Source organism: Terrapene carolina, unplaced genomic scaffold, assembly GCF_002925995.2.
Source record: "Terrapene carolina triunguis isolate 2854851 unplaced genomic scaffold, T_m_triunguis-2.0 Scaffold132, whole genome shotgun sequence".
Classification (NCBI taxonomy): Eukaryota; Metazoa; Chordata; order Testudines; family Emydidae; genus Terrapene; species Terrapene triunguis.
The window spans coordinates 14,158,648-14,185,780 of NW_020664483.1; the positions used below are offsets into that span (position 1 = coordinate 14,158,648).

A 27,133-nucleotide genomic window follows, 5' to 3' on the forward strand; every position below is an offset into this window, starting at 1 on the left:
TATATAAAAAAAAATAAAATTAGTCTTTTGTTTGGTGAAAAAAATTTCCTGGAACCTACCCCTCCCCCCACATTTACATTAATTCTTATGGGGAAATTGGATTCGCTTAACATCGTTTTGCTTAAAGTCGCATTTTTCAGGCACATAACTACAACATTAAGCGAGGAGTTACTGTAATCAAAATGAGGCATTAGGTAAATGCTCTCCTCACTACATGGCTATGCAAGACACCAACATCAATATCTCTGGGGCAGAGTGAAGCCACCCCTTACAGGGATATGTACAGACATAAGTGTGGAAGGAGCCTTCCCTGTTTAATTCCTCCTCTCAATGGCTGCTGACAGTTGCAGTCCCTGAATGCTCCTGGTTACCACTGCTACAAGTGGTGGAGCCCTGATCCTCCTCCTCCACTTCATCCAGTGGAGTTAGCCAACTGTGGAAGAAAGTACATACTATCCTCTCCCCCTAAGGAGGTGCTCCCCCAGCAGATTAGTAATTCTGCAACACCTTGCAATAGAGGCCAGTGTCAGAAAGGCACTACAGAGCTCTACTGTAGAGATAGCAAATAAGCTATGTCGCTTACAACAAACATTAAGGGCCAGGCTATGCCAGGCTCTTGTGTAGGTGCATGGAGGGTGGGGAGTGAGGGTTCAAAGCACTCTTTACCACATACCCCCACACCCCTCAAGTTCCAGACAGTCACAGTCACTGCAATCTGGGAATCGCAAGACTGCTCCCTCCTAGCAGCCCTGGGGGAACAATCCACGACAGAGCATGGCACACTGCGTACATGCCTCCTGCACATCTACAGAACTCTAGAAGGGGCAGTGCCTTCTGAGTCCCAACCCCTCCAGGATTTCCTGCTGCAGCTTCGCACTGCCCTCATTGGTGGGCAGGATACAAACACTATGCTCAGGTCTAGGAATATAGCCAGCCTTCTGTTGTGCTTGATGACTGCACAAACTCACAGGTGCAAATCTGCTAAAGGTGTGTCACTGCAGTGCTAAACCTGTTCAGACACTGGAGTTAAAAAAAATAAAAATAATGCAGGACTGATCCAGAAACAGACCCAACTGGTCCCTTCACCACACTGCAACAAGAAACGTGTTATGTGACGGACACATTAGTCATGGCTAGTGTTAGACACACTTTGGCCTAGACACAAAAGATGCAAAGAATGATTAAGCATGGCAAAGGCTAAAAATACAAATGCAATGCTAGTAAAACCTCCCCATCCTGACCTTTTGCAACAGCAAAGGAAAAATAAAAAAAAAGAAGGTGAATTTTATTTTAACAGCCCTTTTAGTCACTGTGATATCATGGGGTGATTAGTAAGCTACCTGGACAAAAAAAGCAGTAAGTGCTGCTAGCAAAGCAAGAAAATGGAAATTTACTCACAGGATGCAAGCTATCTAGCACAATACATTAACTTTCAGTTTGTCAGCCAGGGCTGTGGGGTTTTTGGAGGTTTGTGCCATTTTTGACTTGCAAAACAATGGCTAGTTGTCTATAACTGAACAAGTCTTCATAGTCTGCTTGTGAATGAAGTACTTGTGGGGCTGGAGAAATAGTGAACTCAGAATAGGAGTTGTGAGCACATCAACTGAATTACAGCATCAGATCCAAACCCCTCTTCTATACTTCTCCCAAATTAAAAAAAGCACTCAGCTATTTGATGTAATTCCCTGAGCTAAAGGTGCATGAACTGGTACTCCCCATTGTCAGAGCATTTAGAGACATTAACAGAGTCAGATCCTATAGCCCTTACACATGAGTGTGTGACCGCATTGGCTGCAATGCGTTTAGTCATAGGCCTGAATCTGAAACGTGCCGAATACTTCCTGCAAGACTGCTGAGCATCCTCAGTTCCCATAGATTTCAGTGGGAGCTGTGGGCACTTGGCAGCTCACTGAAAATATTCCGCATCTGGCAGGATTGGTTCCAGTGCAAGCGTGCACAGAGCCCAGACATGGTAGTTATCAGCTCCAGTCAGAATCACCTTTACGCTTTAAGCTTCATCAGTGCTCGTTCCTGGGTTTAAAACCTTCCCCTCTCTCCCTCCTAGGGAGAATCGGACACTTGATTTTAAGCCCCTTGCAACACTTTGTGAAACCCAGCTCCTTTCACCCCTTGCCCCATCTGTGGCCGACCACCACCACCAGTGGACTGAGTAGCAAGTGTACTCTGAGTGCTCTAGTGAGGGAGTGTGGCAAGCACAGCTCCACATGAAGCACAGACCTAGCTCTAGTTACGTAGACTGAGAAAACAGGAAATCTGAACTACACCTTGGTAGCATGCTCTGGAGGAAAACCAAACAAAGTGTTTTATGTGACCAGCTTAACTCTTAGTAGTTATTTGTGTTATGTGGTGAGGACTGGGCACTGGATTTGTTTGTGTTAAATGGTTTCTTTTTCATTAAGTGAAACCTGGGATAGACACCTCCCAACTGTTTCCCACACAGGGCCTGATGCTTCCAACATCTGGGTAATTACACTGAGCTCAGTAGATTCACACTGGTGTCAGAGTAGAATCTGGCCTACAACTAACAAGCTGTCAAACTTACCTTTGCTGCTTGAGGAGTGCAGGCAATATGCACAGTGCTGGGTTTCACCCCATTTGCCTTGGGTCTTTTAAATAAAGCAAACCTACTTTTCCTTCTTCCTCGATCTCCATTTGGCAGAGAGCCATTATACCTGTGGAAAAAGCCATTATGCAAGATAAAATATATGAAGAAATAAATAATGGTATTTAAATTCATTTGGACCGATTGCTAAACAATTATTGTATTGTAGATCTAAAAACCAAGTTTCACTGTGAACAGTCTTTGCGGTAACTAATGTATTATGAAAAAAGCAGCTGGAAAGCTGCACAGAACTATAAGCCTGAGAATAAATGACTATGGTATACAGACATCTCTCTGGGTGCACAGAATTAAAGGGTGCAGTCAGAAAAACAGATGGAGAAAACCATTCATGTGCATTTAGGGCCCAATCCTGCTCACACCAACTTCAAAGGGAGCAGGAGCAGGCCCTAAACTGCTACATGTGTAAGATTTATGGTTACAAGTAGCTTTGTCTTCAATAATTTGCTTGTAAAACAGAAGCAGGCTCCGATGAGAAACACTTACTGCAAAAGGACTATGTTTTCCAGAGAAGATCTCAAATAAATAACAAACACCCCTTTCCTCTACTTAGGGCTTACCTAGACTAGAAGAAAAGATGTTTTTATAAAGTGTGTTTGTACTATAACACATTAGCTGATCAATGTGATCTGTGGGGGCTGCTCCTGTCTACATTAGGGTGTTAAAACACGTTAACAATTTGCCTAGTCTGCACTAGGATTCTAAAATACGTTAGCTAGTGTGCTTTTAATAAAACCCTGTTTATCCTAGTCTAGACAAGACTTTAAAAAGGAGGATTTCCATCTATGTTATCAAAGATCCTGTCTTTCCAGCCACAGACTGGGATCTCTGAAGAGGTCATTAGTATGCTGGGGGTTTAAATGCCACATAGCTCGCCTGGCCTGGAAAGCGAGAGAATGGAGCTGGAAATCAAACCCAGACCTTCCACACAACAGTTCAAAGCCCTATCAAAGCCCCATGTGATTGGCTCATTTTTCATTGCAGAAGCACTGCAGTAATCGAACATTTGACCTCGCTCCTATGCATCATTTCTAACCAAGACACTTACCCTAATACAATCAGTTCACCATATTTTACTGGTGTTTTAGATGGATGATTTTCTTGATCAGGAGAAAACATGAGCTTAGTTAGTGACTTCTTCTCAGATTCCAGTTCTCTGATCAAGAGCCTTGGCAGACTTTTTTCATTATTTCCTGTAAAATAATAAAAGGTAAAACAAATTAGCAAGATGGCAAATAAATTAGTTACGGTCTGCAAATCAGCTATACACAATGGCTTAAGTGAGCCTGCACATCCAACATAACCATATACCGTTCCACGTGTCTATCTTTTGGTCTGCCTGACCTGCTGCAGTAGTGGAATCATTTCATATACACTGTTTTCCCATGTTTCAGTTTGTCTTGAATAACTGCTTCTGCCATGTACAGTATATAAAAGAGTGCACACACTAATTCCAGTTAGACTGTCTTCAAGTAACTCCTGGAATCACCAAAATATAGCCTATAAAAAGGCGAATTTAAGTGTGGCAATAGGGTCTAATGTTGCCATGGCAGAATGGATTTACCCCTCCTGATTATTTAACATAAGTGGTGTAGAACTGCACTAGATATGCTTGGTGATACTTTGGGGTAGACCCTCAAGACAGGAGGTTGCCTAGTAAGACTAGAATGAAGAATATATTTAAAGAACATATTTTCTGATCATTAATTGTCCAGAAGCACATAAGTTTTATCAAATATATTTGTGAGTCAAAATTATTTGCTGAATAATAATTCTTGCGCTGTTGTTTGTGAGCAGTTAAGGGTAAGTATTTGACACTACAGTGAGTTTTGATTGAACACAGAGGTCACATGGTATTGCTTCTGTCTTCAGACTGGATGAGTTTAATTCTTAGAACCTGACTTCCAGTGTAAATACCTGTGATTAAAATTTCACAACTGTTTTACCATGATTCTCTAAAATTACCTTAAAATATGTCGTTTTTGCAAATTTCCTTTCCAGTAAACTTATTCACTAGAGCTACTTCTGGACAGAACACACAGGGGATATGAATGCAGACACAGCGAACAGCCTGTTACTTCAGAAAATGCCCTGAATTATTCTCCCACATCTGTTAGTAAGAATCATTTCCAGTAGTACAGATCTCATACTTCTAAGGAAATAGACAGGTTAAGTGACTTGCCCCACAGAGAGTGAGTGAGAGAAGGATCTGAACTCAAGAGTTCTGCATGCTAAACTCAATCCACTAACCTCTGCTAGCTCAATGCAATAACTCACCCACTTGATGTAGGTGTTTGTGCAAGTAACAACCTCTTATCTTCCCATCCCAACAAAACAACGTAGGGTTAATAATAAATAAAATAAATGATTAAAGTATTTGTATTACTGTAGCACATAGGATCCCTGATGCTTGCAAAGGACTTCACATGTTTAAAAGCTCCTTACAAACCCTAAATCAATCCTCACATTCCTGAGATAGGGAACCATTATCTGCATTTAACAGATGAGGAAACTCCAGCAGAGTGGATTAAATGACTTGCACAAAGCCATTCAGCAAGTCAGCAGCACAGCTGGGTGTAGAACCCATGTGTTCTGGTTCACAGTCCCATGTTCCAACCACTAGATCACACTGTCTTTAAGCTGACCCAGGTGAGACCCTAAATCTTTCACTTGAAAAAATACTAAGGAAGGCAAACATTTTAAATGACAGAATATTTAATCTGAAACACAGGGTGGAAAAATGACCCGAAGTAGAACTAACCTACATAGTAGCTACAAATCCAGCTAAATTAAAGACTTGTTTGAACACACTCACAGTAGCCATTTAGTCTCTCTTGCAAAACACCATGAACCCTGAATGGGAGACAGGTGTTCAGCACTTAACAGGAGATGCTCAGCAATGCAGGATTGGGTCTTAACTAAACAAAGCTCTGAGTACCCTTCACAGTTTACTGGCAAATATTTAGATGCCCTTGATATTAAGCCCAATTAACCTAGTCCCACAAGTCACCTGTTATGTTACAGGTCATAAATTATGTTACAGGTAATTGGGATTGAGAAGTGTATCCAGTATCTATTTATTTATTTTGGGGGTGGGAGTGAGAAGTCAAATTAAAGTCAGTCCATTTCTCCATTTATACAAATAATGGATTTATAACCTTACCTTAATATTTTCTATTATTTTATATTTGCCTGCACACAGCCCAGTAACACAGGGTCATATCTAGTAACATACTGAAAGAGTCAATCTTCCAATTATGGAGACCAAAGAATTTAGGGCAAAACATTTCAAATTTAAGTGCTTAAGTAATTTGCACCACCAGCAGCTCTCATTAGCTTCAACAGGAGCTACAGGTGCGCAGCACCTTTTGAAAATCAGGGCACTTTTATTTAGGAGCCTAAGCATGGATTTAGAAGCTAACTTTAGGCACCCAGGTTTGAGTCTATTGGCCACGACTCCTTAGGAATTCCTACGCAATGAAGTCAAAATCCAGAAAAAAATTTGCCTGCTGGTTTGATGATCAAAGTTAATACAGGCAGGCATGTGGGGAGTGTTTGTTATTATCAAAAGATTAAAAGGAAGATTTCTTTTTAAAAATAACCTACAAGTTTAGGGCTCAGTCCTGAAACCCTTACTCACTGAACGGTACTTACATAAACATCACATCAACGAGCCAGATCACCAGTCCCCCACATCACCCAGGGTGAACTGAGTCCAGGAATGCAAGAGCCAACACCATGGAGAGACACTGTGCCTACACACCAGCTCTGCTCCCCAGTGGGATTGCTCTTATACCCTGGCAGCACAGTTCCACTGGACACAAACTACCAAGGACTCCTTGGGGCCACATCTCCCCTATGATGGGGCTCACTAGCAAGATACAGCCTAAGCACTCAGCGCCTGTAGCTTTGGGCCTGTATTGGGTGCCTTGAAGCACATGGGCTTACGACAACAGCCTGTCACCATCATCTTTGTTAGCCATAACTGCAGTAACAGCATTTCCTGTTTTGCTTTCTCTCGTGTTTCTCCGTGCAAGTACACTGAAGCATTGCTCAATATAAAATGGATTTACCTCCATGTTGGTCTGGGCAAAAGCATGTTACAAGCAACTAGTCATCGCCTTTAAAAGTAAAAAACGACACCCCTACATTTCTAGTCTTCTCTTTAATGACTAACCATTTGTAAAATGCAGATAGGAAGAACAGAGGCTGCAGAAGAGATCAAAGTTCAGTCTTCTCTGCATACTCCCACTTTCGCCTTAGCGATCACATTTCATAGTCAGCACTTTGCATTTTTTCTTCTGAAGTGTACATTGGAAGTCATTAAAATCTTGACATTTGCTGCTCAGTCATTTAACTGCCATGGAATCTGCAGTACTGCCCATTAGGGAATATTATTGGACGGGTAAATAAAATGGGGTGGTAAATAAGATTTTAATGGTACTGTGCCTTGCTTACTTGTAAGAGTACTGAGCAGTATACTTAAAGCTACCTCATGCTGGCAGGACCAGAGGATATGGGAAAAGATCTGAGACACAGCAGTTTTGGTTTTGGTGCGAAGAGATCTGGAATGTTCTCCCCTTGCTATTTTTCAGGTCATAAATTATTTGTTCTGTGGAGTGCCCTGGAAAAATGCAGCTGCCAGCCCCAAAGTCAGGTATGACCCTCTGCCTCCCACTAGCTGTAATGGGAATTACACATGCACATTGAGAGGCGAATAAACCTCTTTAAAGAATTACCTAAACAGATGGCCAAGCAACCTCTTTCTGGAGAAGAGCACTACGGAACAGAGACCAAAGAGACTCCTACCATTGACCAAAATGGTGGACCATGTTTCCTGTTAAACACCAGTTCAACAGCCTCTTTTGATGCATCACTTCAGACTGCTAAAGAAAGTTATCTTTTAACTTGGAAACCACAGTACAAAAAGATTTTGTTCACACCTAAATCTAAAAACACACCATAGTTCATTTTTGTTAAGCTAAGAGGAATCCAAACCAAACTGATTTTGTGGATACACAACCATATTCAGATTTTATTCCCCCAGGGGAAAATTCAAGAATTACAAATCCAATTATTGTGATCATGGGAACAACTGTTCCTCCACTGCCAGGGGAAGGCAGTAATTTGCATGAATGTTTTTGAACTAAAATTCTCCAGCTTTTTATGCTATGTTCAAGCTTATAAACTTTTGTCAATTGCACACGGAAGGCCTGTTTTTCAGAAGTACCGAACACCAACAACTCCAATCAAAGTCAAGTACCTACAAAACTCAGGCCTGCAGTGACAAATTCAGAGGTGGCATACATGTTGACATACACATGGGTAAGTCAATGTAAGCGGGTGTAACATAACACATGCTAAGGAAGCCAAGGGGGAGGCCTTCAGCCGCCTCGTGCACCTTCTCACTGCCCTTGTTAGTTGCATTTCTTGTGACACTATCCCCTTGACATGTAATTACACCCAATTTTTTGAAATGATGCACCACCATTTATATCTGCTCTGAATATGTCCCCTCTCCCCAACGTTTGCAATGAAACCTGGGCATGCTCTACACTGGAATTTCAGCCATATTGGTTTAAGCCCCTACTGTCCTCTAGCACGATTCACACTAGTGCAAGTCATTTCTACACTGAGGGTTTGCACCAATGGCTGAAAAAGTATAGATAAAGCCTTTGTCGGGTTTGTCTTTGTTTTTAGTGTTATAGACAATCATGTTTTCTTAAAATCATCTATGACTTAAAAAAGAAATCCTTTACCCTGACCTTTTGTGGACTCCCCACCAAGAACCGCAAGAACCTTAATCATGTCTAAATAAAGTCTTCCAATGAAATTTCTAAGTAGTCTTACTGGAATTTCACAAAATTGAAAATTACACTCAATATTATACAGAGTCTTCTAGGGAAGTGGAGGAGGCTTATTTGCATGAATCATTTAGAACTGGACAAAGTACTTAAGGATTTACTGTAGGAAACCTTTCTGATCTGGCAGGATAGAAAAGGCTTATTAGATAAATCCAGTCTCTCGATTTCCTGCATTTCTATGATCAGTATAATGTGCCTTTTTAATCTTTCATAAGACGACAAGAAAGTCTTTAAGAGTCAAACAAGGTTAATGTAAGAGATTATAGAAATACAATTTAGTAGTCTCCTTGAAATCTCACATCTAAAAGATCAATTATCTTGGCACAATGATAGTCAAGATCTTCAGCACAGGCAGCTGAAAACTCAGTAGTTATCAGATCTCCTCCCCCTATTACCTTGTCAGTAATTTCTTCATGTCAGGAAAACTTCAGTTTTACCATCTAGAACAGTTCAATAAGGAACTGAAAGTGATTTTCTATTTTCTAAGCTTGTAAAGGTTCTTGTGAGGTGATCTAGCCTCTCAGACTCCCAACAACTAATCAGACTGGAAAGAGAATGTTATGAAGCTTTCTTAGCTGAACACCCTTCTCAAAGTCTCCTACTGTTTCCTCCTTTGAAAAGAAGGCATTGTCAGGACATATGCCATACACAGCTCTTAGGGCAGTGGTTTTCAACCAGGGGTACGTGTACCCCTTGAAGTAAGCAGAGGTTTTCCAGGGGGTACAACAACTGATCTAGATATTTGCCTAGTTTTACAACAGATCATAAAAAAAGCACTAGCAAAGTCAGTACAAACTAAAATTTCATACAATGGCTTGTTTATACTGCTCTATGTACTATACAGTGAAATATAAGTACAATATTTATATTTCAATTGTTTTTACAATTATACGGTGAAAGTGAGCAATTTTTCAGTAATAGTGTGGGTGTGACACTTGTCTTTATGTCTGATTTTGTTAGCAAGATGTTTTAAAGTGAGGTGGAATTTGGGGTAGGCAAGAGAAAGGGGGTACAGTAGTCTGAAAAGGTGGAGATCCACTGTCTTAGGACAGAACCCACTAGGCCAGCCAATCTACGAGTTGAAGGATTTATGTGAAAGCTCACCATTTATAATGCAGTAGTACCTAAAGGCTGGTTCAACCCCATTGTGTTCGATACTGTACAAACATCAAGCTACTTTAAAATTCTTAGTGTCTTCCTCACCAGCCATGCTCCTTCCTAATTGCAGAAACTTTGATCTCAAACAAATACAATTTTTACTCCAAAACAAAAGCCTTATTCATTTACATTTTTGCAAGATCAGAAGGGAAGATGACTTGACAACTCAGAGCACTGGGAACAGGGTACATGTCCTTCACCTCAAGATCATTGCTTCAGATACAGCAAAGGGGCCAAATCTTGCATACTCTTATGCATGCGAGTAGTTCTATTAAACTCAATGTGATTCTTCATATAAGCAAAGTGACTCATGCATAAGTATTAGCTAGGCTCGCAGTGGCTGAAAACCATTATTCTATGGCTGTTTGGTGATTTACATGTAATGAGCTGGTGATCTCAGTCAGCTCTTAAAGGACAGCTGTTACTACCACAAAAGATACCATCACAATGGACACTAATTTGCATCCTTATTGGCAGTCTCAGCAGAGAAACCTAACTACTGAACAGTCATGGTGAATGGAGGATACTTTCACCCTTAGAACTGGTTCCTCCAGAGCAGCGAAGAGCCAGAAGGGTTGGGTAGTTTTCACTGCTGCTGTCCAGGGTGTATGTATATTGTGGAAAGATTTTGTATATATTTTGTGGACCTCATGTCCCCAAAGCTGTCAAACAGACCAAGTTCAAAACTGGAATATTTTTAAACGTAGTCTAGAAAAGAAAGAGGTCCTTTCCTAAGAGTTCTCTCCCCCTCCTCTTCTTTACATCTTCATCTCAATCATGGAAATGTTTGTCTTTTGCTGTGACAGGAAGAGAGTGTGAGATTTTCGTATGCAATGTTGTTGTCTCTGTAGTATCCTGGGACCAATACAGCTACAAGGTAGCTTTTATTAGACCAACTTCTCTGAGAGAGAGAGAGAGAGCGCGAGAGAGTGAGAGAGAGCGAGCGCGCTTCTGTTGGTGTTCAGAAGTTACTCTGATAAAAATCTTATCTCACCCACTTTGTCCCCATAGCCTAAGTATAACCAATAATCTAAGGGACAGGGGAAGAGGTTATTTCCACATCTCTTCTGTTAATTAGACAATGCATGCACTTAGGAATACTTCAAACCACATAAGGACCAACGCACTTGTATCAAACCATATGTTGTGGGAGCAAGCAATATATATGCAAGAAGCAAACACCAATGGAAACCTGCAACATCTTCACTGACTACGTTTATACTGAGAGCAGAATTTGGCTGTAATGTAAGTGATACAACAAATGCTTTCATGCTTTGAAGGGGAGCTGGCTGAAGTCTGCCAAATTTGACAAAGCTTTTATTTGAAAACTCAGGTTTGTTGGGGAAAAAGCACAACCAAGTATTGAGGTTTTTCTACCAGTTGTACTTTGATGTCCAGTTCTCAGCCACATGATTATCTCAGTATTTTCTGATCAAATGGGACCACGTATACATTAGTCTTTCCTGTGGCTGCTATTATAAGTCTATAGATCCTGCCTGGGATTTTTTGGTTTATTCTGACACCAGAGGGAGAACTGATTGGTGCACAGCACTTTGAGTTAATTAATGAAGTCTACTGAACTACCAACTCAAAACTCAGCTTTCCGAAATGCAAATTAAACCGGCAGCATCTTAATGGTTAACGTGCGGGGAAAAAATGGCGAGTTCAATGAGCCCAAGCAGAGATTCATTAAATACTCTGCTGTGAGCTAAAAATACTAGAATAAAAGTCTCTTTGTAGTAAATTACCATCATTTTCTAAACACAGAGCTAGCATTATGGGCTGTTAGCAACCGTAGTTCATGCCAGACTAGGCTTTTCTAAAATGCTGTGATTAAAAAGCCACCACACTCAATATATTCATTGACAGAGGTTTCTTTAAAAAATAAAATAAAAATATGCTGATTCAGAAGCAAAAGCAGAATATTTTAACTGATGTCACTCAGCATTGCAATATTTTCCTCTTCACGTTCTACCTACAAGCTCTAAATCTTTATTTCTACCCACTAAAAAGATGAAACAAAGCACCACAGACCTTGCAATTGACAAGCACCATAAATTCTGTATAATGTTAATTCTGTATCTGGAAACCATGCAGCCCTTACATATTCCATTCCTCTCATTCACTTAGAACAGGACAACAGGCCAGTCAATCAGTTTGGGTATCCTGGTTCATTTACAAGCAGCAAACCCAGTTAAATTGAAACTGAACTGGTGAATTACACACTTACCAGTCTGATTCTGTTCTGTCACAATGGTGACAATTACACAGAAATCAATGGAGTTTCACTAGTGTAAAATAAATGAGACCACAATCTTGCTCAAGTTAATATATTACTTTTTAGTAAACAAAATTACTCAGTCCCAAAATACAAAGGGTCTTCTAATATAAAGGGAATTCCATGTTCAGTGATGTGGTTGCATGACTAAAAAACCCCACAATCAGGCCCCAATTTTGCAAACAAAACACTTACACACGTGCTTAACTTTAAATTCATGGAAAGTCCCACTGACTAACATGACTACTTGTGTGCACAAAGTTTGTAGGATCGGGACTCCACATTTTCCCAGTAATTCTTATGAAGGAATCCAATATAGTGTTTGCCCTCATGTCCTCACCCCTAATCACTGAAGCAACAGTCCTGTTTTCTGTATTTAAAAACGACGGGCTATTTCTCTCCCGCCTAAGTACCTGGATTAAGATTCCAAATGTGTTTTTTCCCTGTGCTACCACGGGCCTTTTTTCAGCAGAAAGACATTTTTAATGTGAAATCTAGGAGGAAGAGAGGCAGAGAAAGTAGTAAGCAGGCCTAGTGAGATGAAAAATGTCATTCCCTGCAGACTACCTGCCTTCCTGATAGACTGATGGGCTTTTCCTGTCAATTTGCTGGATCCAATGAGTGGGTTGGAGAGGAGGGAGGGTGTGTGTAGTATAACTTCCTATTATACACACACGAAAGGACTGGATCATGCCACTGAGATTGTCAGCATACATTTATTGTAGAAGGCACAACGTCATCTATGATACCATGCATTCATTTAAAAAAAAAATCCAGTTTTTGACAGACTTATCTTTTCATCTGATGCTTTGCTTCATGAAGATGATAGTTTGTTTTATATCACGAACCTGATCGTGAAAGTCAATAACGTTACTCCTGATCTACACTGGTGTAAGTGACAGAAGAATCAGGCCCCTAGACTACAAAGCTCTTTGAGGCAGAAACAATGTCTGTAAAGCACAATGTCCATTGGGGATGGTATAAAAGCAATAGCGTATATTAAGCTTCAATACATTATATTTTTTCCCCGCTCATTTTTTTCCAGAAATCTTAAACTGATATCACCATTGTCTTTACTTAAGTAATTATGGGGCTCAAAAAGTACATAAATATTGTCCTCTGGTGTATGCATTTATTAGGCCTATAGTTTATTTTCAATGCTTTTCTCTTTTCCTCCAAATGAAAAAAAAAAAACTCATTCCCATATACATGCTGAATTTTAGTTTCTGTGAGTTTTAGATTGCATTTGGCTTTAAAGTTATATTCTGCTTTACACTTGAGGCTGATACTGTCCTTAACTCTCATCCCTTTGTATTGGGTAGTTAGGGAGTGAAGATGGGTGTGTGTGAAAGTAGAATGAATTATATTGTAAAAGTAGAATGGATTAAAGAAATGCTGTATGTTCCTTTAAGCAGGAATGAGGTATGTTGAGCTAAAGTTGACAGGAATAAAAACATTAAGGTATTGAACAATGGGTCCACTTAAGCTGATGGTGGGACAGGAGCTCAGTAAGAGTTAATAAGGAAATAAGATGTGTGTGTCTAGCCCCAGGTAAACTTATCAGTTCTGCTCCCTTTGTCATCTTGTTAAGTTCGCGCCCTTTTTATCTGTATAAATAAGGTAGTTTGGGCCTTGCATGGCACTCACATTATCTGGGTGTATTAGCAGAGCGCTTTTGCTAATAAAACAGAGTGGTCTGACAAATTGTGAGTCCTGAGTCTGACTTTGACAGGTGTTAAGTGTGAAGTGACATCACTGGTAGCATGATTTTACTGTTCTAAAGGAAGAATATTTCATTCTTCTCTATGAAAATGTTGATTTTCTTTTTAATACCTAAAATAGCTCCAAAGTTCGGTGTACACCTTTTAAAGTCAATGATAGTCTTTTTCCTTCAAATAGTTAATCCCCTTTCTCAAAGTCTGTGCTACATATTCCCTTCCCCTCGAGGCCCTAAAAAAGCTTAATCATCCATTGTACACACAGGAGAGATTTCAGTTTAATTTTCAAACATTTTAATATTAGTAACCTAAAAAAACCCCACAAGGCCAAACTTAGGCAGCGTGTAGTCCTTCCTACACAGGCCACCAAACATAACATATAATATTAGCAAGAGCTGTCAGTTTCTGTGCCCTGAGACTCTTTACTACAATCTCATTTATTAGAGTAGCAAACCTAAAATCTCTTTGGTAAAACAGATTTATTAGTAGATTGTTAGCCTTGAAACTATGGTACAAAAGGTCAAACCACAAACAAAGGCTCCAAACGCAAAGACAAGTAACTTTACACATAAGAGTAAACTTATTGTCTTGGTCTTGATCAGAACATCTGACTTTCTCCAGTTTAAACGTTAATTTCTATAGAGTTGACAAATCTGTGCCGTAGCCCCACAATTTGTTCTATTTGTATAAATGCAAATCAGTGTCTTTGGGTACATCTACACTGCACTAAGAGACCCACCGCCTGAGTTAGAGGACTTGGACTCGTGGGGCTCAGGCTGCAGGGTTAAAAATTGCTGTGTAGACATTAGGGCTCTGAGACCCTTCCCATTGGGGCTGCAGGCTGTTTTATTGCAGTGCAGATATTCCCTTTGAGGCTTCAGGAACCACAGCATAAAGAACAAAACATCTTTGTCTGATGAACAAGACAAACATTTCAGCAGATGTGAATTACAAACTAGTTAAAAAAAATTCTGCACCTTGCTTATGAGATGTACAAGTCAAAAATATGATTTCTCTTCAAAAGATGGTTAAGCATACTGGGTCAGATTCTGCTCAGTCATATCAGCATTACTTTGCGATCAGAATCTGATCAACTATGTGAACACTACACTCAGGAGGAAAAAAAAAGTTACATAATATTCCCTGCAATATTTAAAAAAATCCAGCATATTTTTCTGTTATGAAAAGTAACAGCTGATCCTCCTCTGAGGAAACCACGATGTCCTCCCACAGATAAGTGATGTAATTCAGAGACACTGTGTGGGAAGCTGAGAACATTATCTTTTAGCGCAAGATGGCTATTTTAAAGCTGCAACTTTGATATTGCCATCTAACCTCATTAATTAGGAAAAGTCTTAGCCACTCGCAAGGTGGTACATTCATATGCAATTTACCCCTCCTTTCCCATGCCCATTAAATAAGACCATGTCTACACCACCACTTTTGTTGGTATAACTTTTTTCACACCCCTGAATGACACAAACAGCCCCCTGAGCAACATAAGTTACACTGACAGAAGCGCCGGTGTGGACAAGTGCTATGTCGGCGGGAGAGCTGTGCCGCTGTAAGGTCACTAGTGTAGACATGGTCTAAGTCTCAAGATAAAATAATGACATAAACCACATAACCTTTGCACAAAGCCCACAAGTTGGCTATGGCGCTTTTTCTGCAACCAAATACGGCAAACCTTATTCAGTTGGACTACTCACAAGAATAAAAATTACTCATGAATGACTTGTGAAGGTAAAGAGCATGGGATCAGGTTCTCAACTTGCAGCTTTCTGCATCAGCCCTTGGTTGCACTTGTAATGTAATCTAGTTCATACAATTTCAAAAAAGGGAAGTTCTCTCCTTTGCACCAGTTACCCAACAGACTTAATTTAACTTGTGAAAGTGCTACATAAATATACGATCCCATATGAATGTTTTAAATAAACAACATATCAGGTGGCATGCTTATAAAGACATTAACATAGCTTTCTGCCTAGGGTAAGGATATCAGCTAAAAAGTAGAGCTTTTCCATTTGCACAAACGGACAGTTAGGGACTGGTTCTCCAAGAGGTAGAGACCAGGAAGAGCTCCATACTATGCAGGATAGTGCCTTTTATAGCCATCTTTGAGTCCTCTGCCTTGAAGCAAGAGAAAAGCACCCAAGAAATTAAAGTAGATCACCTGAAAAAATTCTTCAGTTTGTGTTTCATTGACAGAAGCTTCTCTTCTAGTACACAAGAGTTTTGGCCATGTTTATTAAAACACTTGCCAAAAATAGATTTATACATTTTTATTTTTTAAGGACCATTTATCAAAGTATTTGCATATTGGATGGAGATTCCGGTGCTTTTGTGAATGAGCACGTTGGGGGAAGGGGTATCTACCATATAATGCACCTTTAGCTAAAATAGATGGAAATAGACAGACACTGCCCCACTACAAAACCACCTCTGAAAGCTTGTTCTGCAGATTTGGACCAGAAAGCTTTGATTTTTGACAAGCTTTCTGGCAATTAATACCATGGCAACATATAAGATTGTTTAGACAACACATGTTCTAATAGCAATAAGACATATTCAGAGCACCTTTAATACGAATTTAAACTGTTGGTTAGACCAATGCACAGGATAAAGAAGCTAAATATTCAGACTTTGGTAAGAGACTGCAGTTTGTAGTCATTTGATTAGACACACCGACTGCTTCAATCACGTCTCATCCCTAAGTTGTAGATCAAGATGCCCCAAAATCATCTTAAGCTATTTTCAAAACACAAGACATGCAGTGTATAACCTCCACTTTGAAAGCCTCTCCTTATTTTGGGTGGGAGAGGAGCCCACAAACACCACACTGCCTATTATCTCAGATTCCCTCACATCAATTCGAACAAAAAACGTTAGATAAAATGCTTTGAATTATTCTCCAGACACTCACAGAAGGAAACTCACTTATTTGTTAATCTTGTTTAAAAAAAAATCAACACATGCCTACTAAGTCCAACAAGACAGAGAAACATGATATTAAAACAAAAGGCACTACTGCATCCAGGCACTTACCAGTACCTCTTTATTCTTCCTGTATTTCCACAAAGTATACAAGGGGAGCAAGGGAGTGAAAAAAGCCAGTCTTTTTAAAATAAAGATGAAATCCACAGAGTTCAAGAGTATCCTTCAAACAGCAGCAACTCATAGGCTCTGACTGCCTCTCCTGTGTGTTCGTTTACTTAAGCACTTGGTAATGCCTGCTGACTGAAACGGGGGCTGGCTCAGAGTTACGCAATCTAGGAAAACACTCCACTGCCAATACACCATTGGCTGAAATCAGAGCTCACATCTCACTTACCCCTCTACAAATTAATTGGTGGCCCCAAAAGGAAGAAAAGGAAGTAGAAGGTGTAGAATACAGTTTTTAAACACAAGCCTGATCCCTAGCAATTCTTCTGGATTTGCGCCTCAGAGACTGTTCTATTTCTTGTCAGTCTTACATAACTGTATCGATACAGACTATACTGTGGGGGTTTTTTAAATTAGCACTTATTAACCAAATTAGCTTTCCTCACCTCCCACATCAAAAACAATTCCCTAATATAGTCCCTACAAAGATAGCAACAATGGAAACTCCTCAGGGTACATCTACACCAGAATCACTGCAGCTGTGCCACTGTGGTTTAGATGCTACAGCTACGGATGGAGTTAGGCGGTAGCTAGGTCAACGGAAGAAATCTTTTGTCTATCTAGCGGTGTCTACTCTGGGCTTAGGCCGTCTTAATTACATCACACAGGGCCTGAAACTTTTCATAGCCCTGAGCAATGTAGTTAAGTTGACCTAATTTTGCAGTGTAGACCAGCCTGTAGGCATTGTCAATCCTGTTTTAAACTAGATACATTCGGACCTTTACCTGCTCTAAAGGGACCTATAGATGCCACTTGTGTCTATCCACTTTCAGACACCAGACACTGCTAGCCAGCTGCTTCTTACGGGCTCACTCCCACAGCATATCAGGTTCTGATCTCATCTCTTGGGGCTTGTCTATACCACGCAGATTTTAGCAACAAGGCTGTGTCGCTTGTGTAAAGTCAGCGTGTGTAAAACGCTCTTTGTCGGCACTTTTGCCAACAAAATACTTCCAGCCTGGTGAGCGGTGTTAGCTTTGTCGGCAGAAGAGTGCTCCTGACGACAAAGCCGCGTTCACACTGCCACTTGTGTCGGCAAAACTATTGTCTTTCGCGGGGCAGGGGGAGGGGGCTTTTTTAAGTACCCGTGAAGCAACTCCTGTTGAATCAATGGACTTGATTCATTATTGTCTTACATCTCAAGTGATTATTAACACCTGAGCAAAGTAAGTGTAAGACACTGCCAACCAAATCAGAATGCTAGCCTCTACCATTCAACACTCACTTGACTGTCGCTTTGCCCATGTGTAAATGACTAGACATGATGCAAAGTTGGGGGGAGATTCAGACCCAATGAATTAGACCAGATTTGCACTAGGGTAATCGAGATCAGACTTTGGCCCAACTTCTCTTATCTGTTTGGGAAAACAGTCCAACTTTCTTCCCTGATGAAATAAATATAATCTTTCATTGATTGTTATAAATCCGTCTACCTCTGGCAGGAAGAGACATGGGGGAAAAAATCCAATTCCATTTTCAAATGATCTCATAGGTTCATCATTATCCTCAGAAGTTTTATACAATGTTTTTGTATGATTTAGTTAAAAAACCAAAATAGCATCAGGACTGCCTCTAGTGTGGATGCTGCTATATGGTACAAAGGTACCTTATAATGGTACAGCTTAAACACACCTTTATACTGATGTAATTTCATGTACATTAAGGAGTTGTACAGCTTTGACAGTACCAGTTTCAAACTGATATAGTTAAAGCAGTACAAAACCTGTGTTTAGACCAGCCCTTTGATTAATTTGGCACTCGTGAAAGCAAGGCCATTTGCAGCACTAGTTGGAGCCAAGCATAGTGCAATTCTGTTGTGCAACTCCACTCCCCACAGATAATACCAGCCCTCACTTTTCACACTCCTGTCCTGTTTGTATTCTGAACCGTTCCCTGAGCAGAGATGCTGCTAACTGGGCCAGAATCTGTGAATTGTTTGCAATGTGGACAATGGAGACTCTCCCCACAAGATCTCTCTGCCATTTCTGTGGAGTGGATCCTAACTGCAGAGAAAGGTTCTTACCTGGACACTGAATAGTTCTCCCAGATATACACCCTTGCTGTTCTGACTCCATTGCTTTGCCACCTGGCTCAGGCTGAATTTTTTTTAAATTTGCTTTTGTGGTTTGTGTGACCAATTCAGAATAGGGGCTTTCGTTTTATGAGTAGCAAGTTTCTAGCTATCATGGTCATAAGAAAACCTTGAATATCTGAACCAAGGGCAAACCAATACAGTTATCTCCCCTTGTGTGCAGACAGCGGGAAAACAATAGTTCCAAAAGGTATGAACTCTACTTATCCCACCATTAATCTCATTGAGATATTAACTCTAAAACCCAATGATAAACTATTTCACTGCTGAGCATGTTAGCAGATGGATGGACAAGGAGTGGAACAAAGCCCATGGGGCAGGAATTGGGAGTTGCTGCAGAGAAGGAAATGGAGAAGGAAGGGGGAGGAAAAAAAAAAAAGATGACGGAGAGGAATGAGAATGGAGAAGGAAATGAAAGAAAGGGCAGAATTTGCACTGGCCCTGAAGGAGAACACGTTCACATTGAGCGATACTGAGAGCGACAATAAGGTACAGAAATAACCATAATGACTAAAGTTTAGGATGGGATTTTCTACAGCTCTGTGCACTTACCCTGTATGCACTGAAGTCAGTGGTAAAACTCCCATTGAAGCCAATGATTGTAGTCTTGCAGAGTTAGGCCAACACTTAGGCCTTGGCTACACTCGCGGATTCACAGCGCTGCCTCGGCAGCGCTGTGAAGCGCGAGTGTAGTCGCGCCGCCAGCGCTGCAAGAACTCCACCTCTCCGAGGGGAATAGCTTGCAGCGCTGCGAGCGAGCGTGCAGCGCTGCAGGCGCTGATTACACTGGCACTTTACAGCGCTGCACTCGCTGCGCTCGGGGGGGGGGTGTTTTTTCACACCCCTGAGCGCAGCAAGTGCAGCGCTGTGAATTGCCAGTGTAGCCAAGGCCTTAGTCAGAACTTCTGAAAGTCCCACCTTTAATTGCTACATAAAAGTCCTGCTCCACCCTTGCTCTTTGTGCACGCCTCCCAGTGACACCAGTGGAAGTGCCTCTGTAGATCAAAGCTAGTGTTTCATACTAAGTTATACCCCACCCACAGACAATAGCTAAAAATGGAGTATGGCCCTCTCCACTGAATGCATTTGATACTTCTGTCTTAGAAACATCCATGGCTGTTTTGGCACCCTAGAAGAGCTCAGATGGTCTGACTGCTCATGGGGTAGGCACCCTGGAGATTCCCCTTACCAAAAAACTACAGTGAGAGAGAGAAAGTGTATTTCCAGTAGGAGCCAGATATCCCCACCACTCAGTCTCCCACTTTAGATACTAATGTATGAACTATCAGTTCACAACATGAACCACTCGCCAACCACATACCCTCCTCCAATTCACTCTCCTTTTGAGAGATGGCCACAAACATACATCTCCCCCCAGTATGTAAACCAAAGAACTGCTCTCCTCAATCCCACCTTCGGCAACATTTCTCCATTAATCTTCTACATACAATCCAAAACACCATCCACCCTTTCTCTACAGACTATCAGCATACTTACTCATTCGCCCTCCACATGCAAGTGCAGGACCCATTTACCCATATAAACTCTAGATATATACCATGATCTTGACCGCACATTGCAGGCCACAGAGTGCCCAGCTCTCTACAGAAGGCGATTAAGTTTCTATTGCTACTAGCTATCCATATGTAGGTTACATCCTACATAACTGGGTCACAGTGTGGAGAGGTCTGAATGCAGAGCTAAAATTGTTGTCCACGTTTCTTCGAATATATACATATTTAATATTCTACCATTCATATATTTTCTAAGGTTGTTCTAACACTGTGTGCATGTACACACATAGAAGTATGCCTCCAGAGAGCAATAAAAATGGACTTCTTAACAGAGGTGGCCTTCTGATAATCAAAGTATGAGTCTCTCAAGGCAGGACATTACTTAACAAGGATGGTCTCTAGTACAGCATCCACTGTGCCTATATAATGCGCAATTATTTAACTAGTGAAGACTAAATTGCATATTGAAGTTACCAAGTTAACAGACCACCATTCCATGGCAACCCATTGACTCCAACAGATTACAAACAGCACTGTACCTATGTTTTAAATGTTTCCCTCAATTATTTATCTTCTCCCTTTCTATTAAGGGTTAGAGAATAACTACTGTGCCTCTGATTCTGTAATCTCATCTGTCCTTTACCTCTATTGCCTTATGGGCAACTCACTTATGTATCACATGTATAGAAAAATGACACTATTTCCCACCCTTCTAATCTGATTTGGATAAGAAGTTTGCTACCTATAGGAATATATAGACCACTGAATTCTAGAGGATGCAGCAACTACTTGTTCACCTATACACAATATCTAGCCATATCCAAATACAAGAAAAAAATATAAAGAAATTACCAAACAGTAGCAAGAAAATCTTAATAGAGGATTCTAATCCCTAAATTATATTATACACTCAGGACAAAAATCCAGTCTTGTTTTCAGATGCAAATTGAGATTCAATAATGTAGAGTTGGTTCCCACTCCCCTAATGCTTTAGTGCAGCCAAGCTTAAACAATTCAAATTTTTGAATATTTTCAAGCATTTCTGCAGTAACAGCCACTTAGAATGAAAAATGAGCACAAAAAATACTGCTTGCATAGGGTGCAAATCTTCTAGCATCAAACAGCTATGAGAACAGAATCCAGTTCTGAAAACTGAATAAGAATGTCTCTTTTTAAAACCAGTTACATACAACTTTTTGTGCACTTTTACAACTGAATTTAGGGTTTCAAGTGGGAATTGACAATCCATGTTTTTCTTATACTATGAACTTTTACTCAGGGATGCCAAGTGAAGTGACCAGCTTCTCAAATGACACACACAGCGCCCCAATTATGCCAGGCCATATCCCAGCTAGGATTTCATGCATCCAACAATTCATCCTCCTGGCCACCAGCGGTGCAGTGATGTTTGCCAAGTAGACAGCGGATTCTCTTGCTGCTCCCCCTGTTCACTTGCAGCCAGAACTCAAGAGGTAGCAACCAAGTGAAGAGACAGCACTGGCCCCACCCAGGATCCCCCTTCACCGATATATAGATCAGACACTAGTCCTCCATCTCCAATTACAGTTAATGATAGGAAAAAAATTTCATGGTTACCTTCCACATGCAATTCAAGCCACCAAACCACTAAGGCACAAATCTAGACTTATCCCAGAAGTGTATGGGACAGCTGATAACACCCAGCATTCCATGGCCAGATACTCCAGGTTCCCCACCGACCACCTATGGAGACCGGGTCCCTGCGTTTGTGTAGTTGGTGGGAAGGCCTCTCCAGATGCTTTCCTGTTTTCAAAGGTTTGTTTACCCTTTACTGACTGAAGAGTACTCATTTCATTTACAGGGAAATAATGCAATCAAAAGTGAGTATTTTTTGTTCCAACAAAATGACTTTTTTTTTTAAATAATCATGTTCTCAAAATCCACTAATCTTACTGCTGTTCCTTCACAGATGTGTGGGTGGGGAGAGCAAGTCAGAAAATGCTTGCTACAGAATGGAGGGACATTTTAGGCAACAGTACACTATGATGTTGAGGTCCACTGTATTAGAGAACTCTTTTCCTAATGAGCCCAAATGAGGGCCAAATTCTGCTCCCATTACCAATGTAAATATAAAGCATTACACTGCATAAATCCAAAATGAGAACAGAATTTGGCCCTTAGCATTTTCAAACAGCCATTTAACATCAGGATTTCTCTCTTTGAAAATAATGTAAGTCCCTACTCAGTCCATTGAACCCACTGGGAGTTTCGCCTTAGTGAAGATTCCAAGATTTGACCTAGACGCCAGTAAATTTTAAGAACTCTGAGCTTGAAATCAGTCCTTTTCATGAGAATAGCTGATCATGTTGCAAATGTAGTCCCAGTGAAGAACCTAACACAAACAGGTTTGTTCAAATGCTTCCTCCACCTCACCTTGGCCCTCAGAATAAAAAAAGGTGTTGCAGTGGTCAAATAAATACCTTTTTCAAACATCTGATACATGACACTTCACACCACCATCGGTTACAAATTGTGTTACCCATAGAAAGTTTTCAGGTGTGGCCCTAGTGAATAGTTAAACTTGGAAGGATTTGATTTTTAATTGGTAAATATTGGTCAACATCAATTTCACCATACACACAAACTGCAAAAATATTTCCATCTATAATAATAATCAATATACACAGATAGAAAAATACTGCTTGAGAACTGAGTTTGATTTAAGGATATTTACTTAGTATAGTTTGATATGTGATGTTGACATTTTGTATTAACGGTTATAAAGCTTTAACTTTTTGAATCTTAGTGTCTACTGTCTTTAAATAATTGTAGTCTGACACCCCCCGACCACCACAATTTTGCATAACTGTGAAAGTTTACATAGATAAAAATAGAAAAAATGCTTAAAAATAAAAATCCATATTATCCATCAAAATTAAAAAATAAAAATCAAATTCTTATCTTATTCTGCCACGCCTAAGGATAGTTCACTAGATTATTGGTCCACTGAGACATGATTTAAGTCACAAGGTGGCTAAATTTGACAGCCCTGATGGATATCCACTTGTATCACAAAAAGTTACCTCACAAAGTCTTAACTCAAGTGAGGCCAAGGCATATTACAGGTTAGGACTGCCGTTTATCAGCAGAGATGTGTGGTGAAGTTTGTGGTGAACCTGCCAACACTACATCTGGCCCAGTGATGTTAAAATATTGGTAGCACAAGGCATTGCTGCCACGATTTCCCTCTTTGCTGGTGATAGAACTCAGTGTCCTAGGGAGACTTTTGCTGGGAGACGAGGGTTGCCAATGACTGGGAAATCTATACATTCCCCTCACACATTTAAAGAAAAAAATGCTCTCATAACCAAGGAACAGGCAACACTACTAGGCAAACATTAAGGTGCTTTGACGGACATGATTACACTATGCTTCTGAAAACTGCACTAAGTATAAATTGATAGAACAGCAGGGTTTCCAAGTTGTATACTTGGAAAGGCTGGGGAGTAGATCTTGTAGGGTAGTTTGGGGGAGGTTTCTCCTCCTAGGAATTAATTCATTTTTTAAAAAAAAGTCAGCCATTTATTGCAATCTGATCCACTCCAAGGACAAGAAACAGGCTCTTGAGGAATAAATTTTGATAAACCACCTCTGTCAGGGATAATTTAGCATCATTGCCAGTTGAATGATATGTAAATTGAAATGAAACATTTCTAAACACTAACAGCTGTTCACTTTGAACACATTTGCATCTTTATTCACTATTCACAAACATTTGTGCAAAACTGTTTGCAAAATGCCTACTCTTATGAAAACTAATATTCACTCATAAAAACATAAGAACTGCCATACTAGCTCAGACCAATGAACCATCTAGCCCGGTATCCTGTCTTCTGACAGTGACCAGGACAATTATCGAGTGATCCATCCCATCATCCACTCCCAGCTTCTGCCACTCAGAGCTATGGACAACCAGAGCATGGGGCTGCATCTCTGACCATCTTGGCTAACAGCCATTGATGAACCTATCCTTCATGAACATATCTAATAATTATTTGTAAGTTACACTTTCACAATAAAGAGATTGCACTACAGTACTTGTATGAGGTGAACTGAAAAATACAATTTCTTTTATCATTTTTACGGAGCAAATATTTGTAATTGAAAATATAAAGTGAGCACTGTACACTTAGTATTCTGTGTTGTAACTGAAATCAATAAATTTCAAAATGTAAAAAAAATCCAAATATTTAATAAATTTCAATTGATACTTTATTAACACTGCAATTAATTATGATTAATTTTTTAGTTAACGTGAATTAACTGCGATTAATCAACAGCCCTAAATAAGTTTGTTTTGTTTTTTTAAATGAGTGCAGTACAGCACATTTAAGTTATTGCATGGGGAAAAAAATAGAAGGGGTAAGAACCATTCCTACTGAGACCTAGCCTACACAGTGTTTGCACTGGTAAAAACAAACAATTTGGTTAGAATGATTTGTTTTCCTTAAATGGTATAGTTATAGTGGTATAACTGTATATTTGATGTAGTTATCCGGATACAAAGGTCCCTTATACTGGTGTAGTTTATTCCCCTTCCTGTATGGGGAATAAACGTTACTGATAAACACATATTCCACTTTACCTACACCAGGGAACCTTGTGGGTAGACAAAGCCTTCATTGCAAGCATTTTGTCTATAACGGCAGGCATTTTCAGGTTTGCAAATCCTTCCACCTCCCCTCCTCACAAAAATGGTTGGGGGGGGGAAATGTTCCAAGTACTGTAACTCAATTAGAGCATGATGTATATTGTCCTGTACTTTGTTGAACAAAGCGGCAACAACTAGAGCAATTTCCAGACATACCACTAACTCAGAAAACTCACTCTGGAGAATGGTTTAAAAACAGTGGCTCTCAAAGCTGTGGTCTATGGAACAATAGCGGCCCACTGAGCTGCTTCTGTTACAATGGAAAAGGAACAGTCAGGTCCTCAAACAGGGTGCTTCCTGATACTTGGAGCCCAGTCCAGGATTCCTGTTTTCCCCAAAAGCTTTTAAAAATCAAAATAAACCCACAGCACCTCTCTGCATGCTATCTGGTGCTCCTGTCTTTGTTGCTCTTCTTCTGTGTACATTTCAATGTGAAGAAGACACAAACCGCAGAGGTAGAAAATAAACAGGAGCAGAACTAAACTGTTGAGTGATCCAGAGAGATTAGAGCAGTGGGGATTGCAGGTTACCAGGGGACATGCAGTACTGTAAACACAGTCACATTAAAACAAGTTTATCTTCCTTCTGTTTGGCCTTCAGACTATCTAAACATTACGTTTTGTTCATAAACAGGTTTTATAGTGGCCACAAGAAAGGTGTGGGGATCAGTATAGGATTGGGTAGGGAGATAGTCCACAAAGGACCTATGTTTAGGAATATGCTCTAATAAATTTGTTAGTCTCTAAGGTGCCACAAGTACTCCTGTTCTTTTTATGTTTAGGAAGTGAGCCACAGTGTGGAAAGAGTTGTAGAACAGAGTTGTCAGCTCGGGTATGAAATAAGTCATTAATCAGGTCTCATTTAGTGCCCAGTATGAGATTTGGTGCTAGTAGTAACCCTTGGGGCCAAATTTGGTCTTCGTTACACTGATGCAAATTGGAGTAACTAGATTGAAGTTAATGGCATTCAATGGCTGTAAATCTGAAGTAAATGGGATCAGAATGAGGGCTTATTTTATTTTATTTATTTATTTTTTTTTTAAACAGAATTGCCAAACCCAAGGCTTCAAAAACAAAAACAACCCCTCCCCCCATAAATCTGGCCCCAAACAACCATGTGATTGTCTTAAATCATAGTCATTGGATTATTTCATATCCAACGTAAGTACTTGAAAGGTATGGTATAAACATTCTACCCGAGATGCACAAAGACAGCAACTTGCACGAAGGCTTAGTTCCAAAACTAGTTCCCATTGGCATAACAAATCCACCTCCTCAAAAGATGGTAGCTATGTCAGCCACCGACATAGCGCTGTCCACACCGGTGCTTAGGTCGGTGTAATTCATGTTGCTGAGGGGGGTGGCTTAGTCACACCCCTGAGGTTATACCAAAGTAAGTGGTTGTGTAGACCTGGCCACAGACTGAGCCTTACCAAAATTAAGCAAATGCAGCTACAGATAGACTAATATAAAGAGGCAACAAAAGTTTAAAATTAAAGTCCCCATTCATGCCACAGCGGATAGAAATCAAGGATCACAAATAAGGCCTCTTTGGGAACTAGACGTAATGTGGAATCCTTTTACTACCAGTAAAGCACAGAATAATTTAAAACAGCTAATATGTTGCCAAGATCGCATCCTTCCATAGAACCCCAGCCTTTTGGAATAGTTATTTGTAATCATGTTTCCAAAGATGTGACTGTAACTCTGGCACACACTGAAAATGTTCCACAAAAAAGTTTATTCACACCCTATAAAAGTTAACTCAGACAGAAATGCTGCAGTGAAATTTCCCTTTTTCTGGGGCTCTTTAATGGATTTGGCATACTTTATTTAAATGAAGAATATAAATAAAGCCATTGTTAAAAAGCAAACTACATCTCACTATTGCTGGACTAGTCATGGAACCAGTTGGAGAAGGAGTATTTCTTGGTGGAGTAATGTAGTGGAGTGCTGAGGTTTTTTTGGACTTACTGTTATGAAATACAGACCTGAGGGGTTTGTAGACCATCTGATC

The 27,133-nt window shown here is 40.2% G+C and overlaps 1 protein-coding gene across 3 annotated transcripts in view; it reads right to left on the bottom strand.

Annotated features, from left to right (window-relative positions):
- The window catches only part of PELI1 (pellino E3 ubiquitin protein ligase 1), a 56,062-nt gene that overhangs the window by 10,049 nt on the left and 18,880 nt on the right, over positions 1-27,133 (bottom strand). For 2 of the 3 annotated variants that reach the window (XM_024208410.2, XM_026653211.2), the window contains exons 2-3: positions 3,690-3,834; positions 2,564-2,693 (exon numbers count right to left, since the gene is read on the bottom strand). In XM_024208410.2, coding sequence (XP_024064178.1) covers positions 2,564-2,693; positions 3,690-3,760 — 201 coding nt within the window. In that variant the 5' untranslated portion in view covers positions 3,761-3,834. Of the gene's footprint in view, positions 1-2,563; positions 2,694-3,689; positions 3,835-16,704; positions 16,788-27,133 lie in introns of those variants that run through there. The other variant, XM_024208411.2, reaches the window with a different exon arrangement.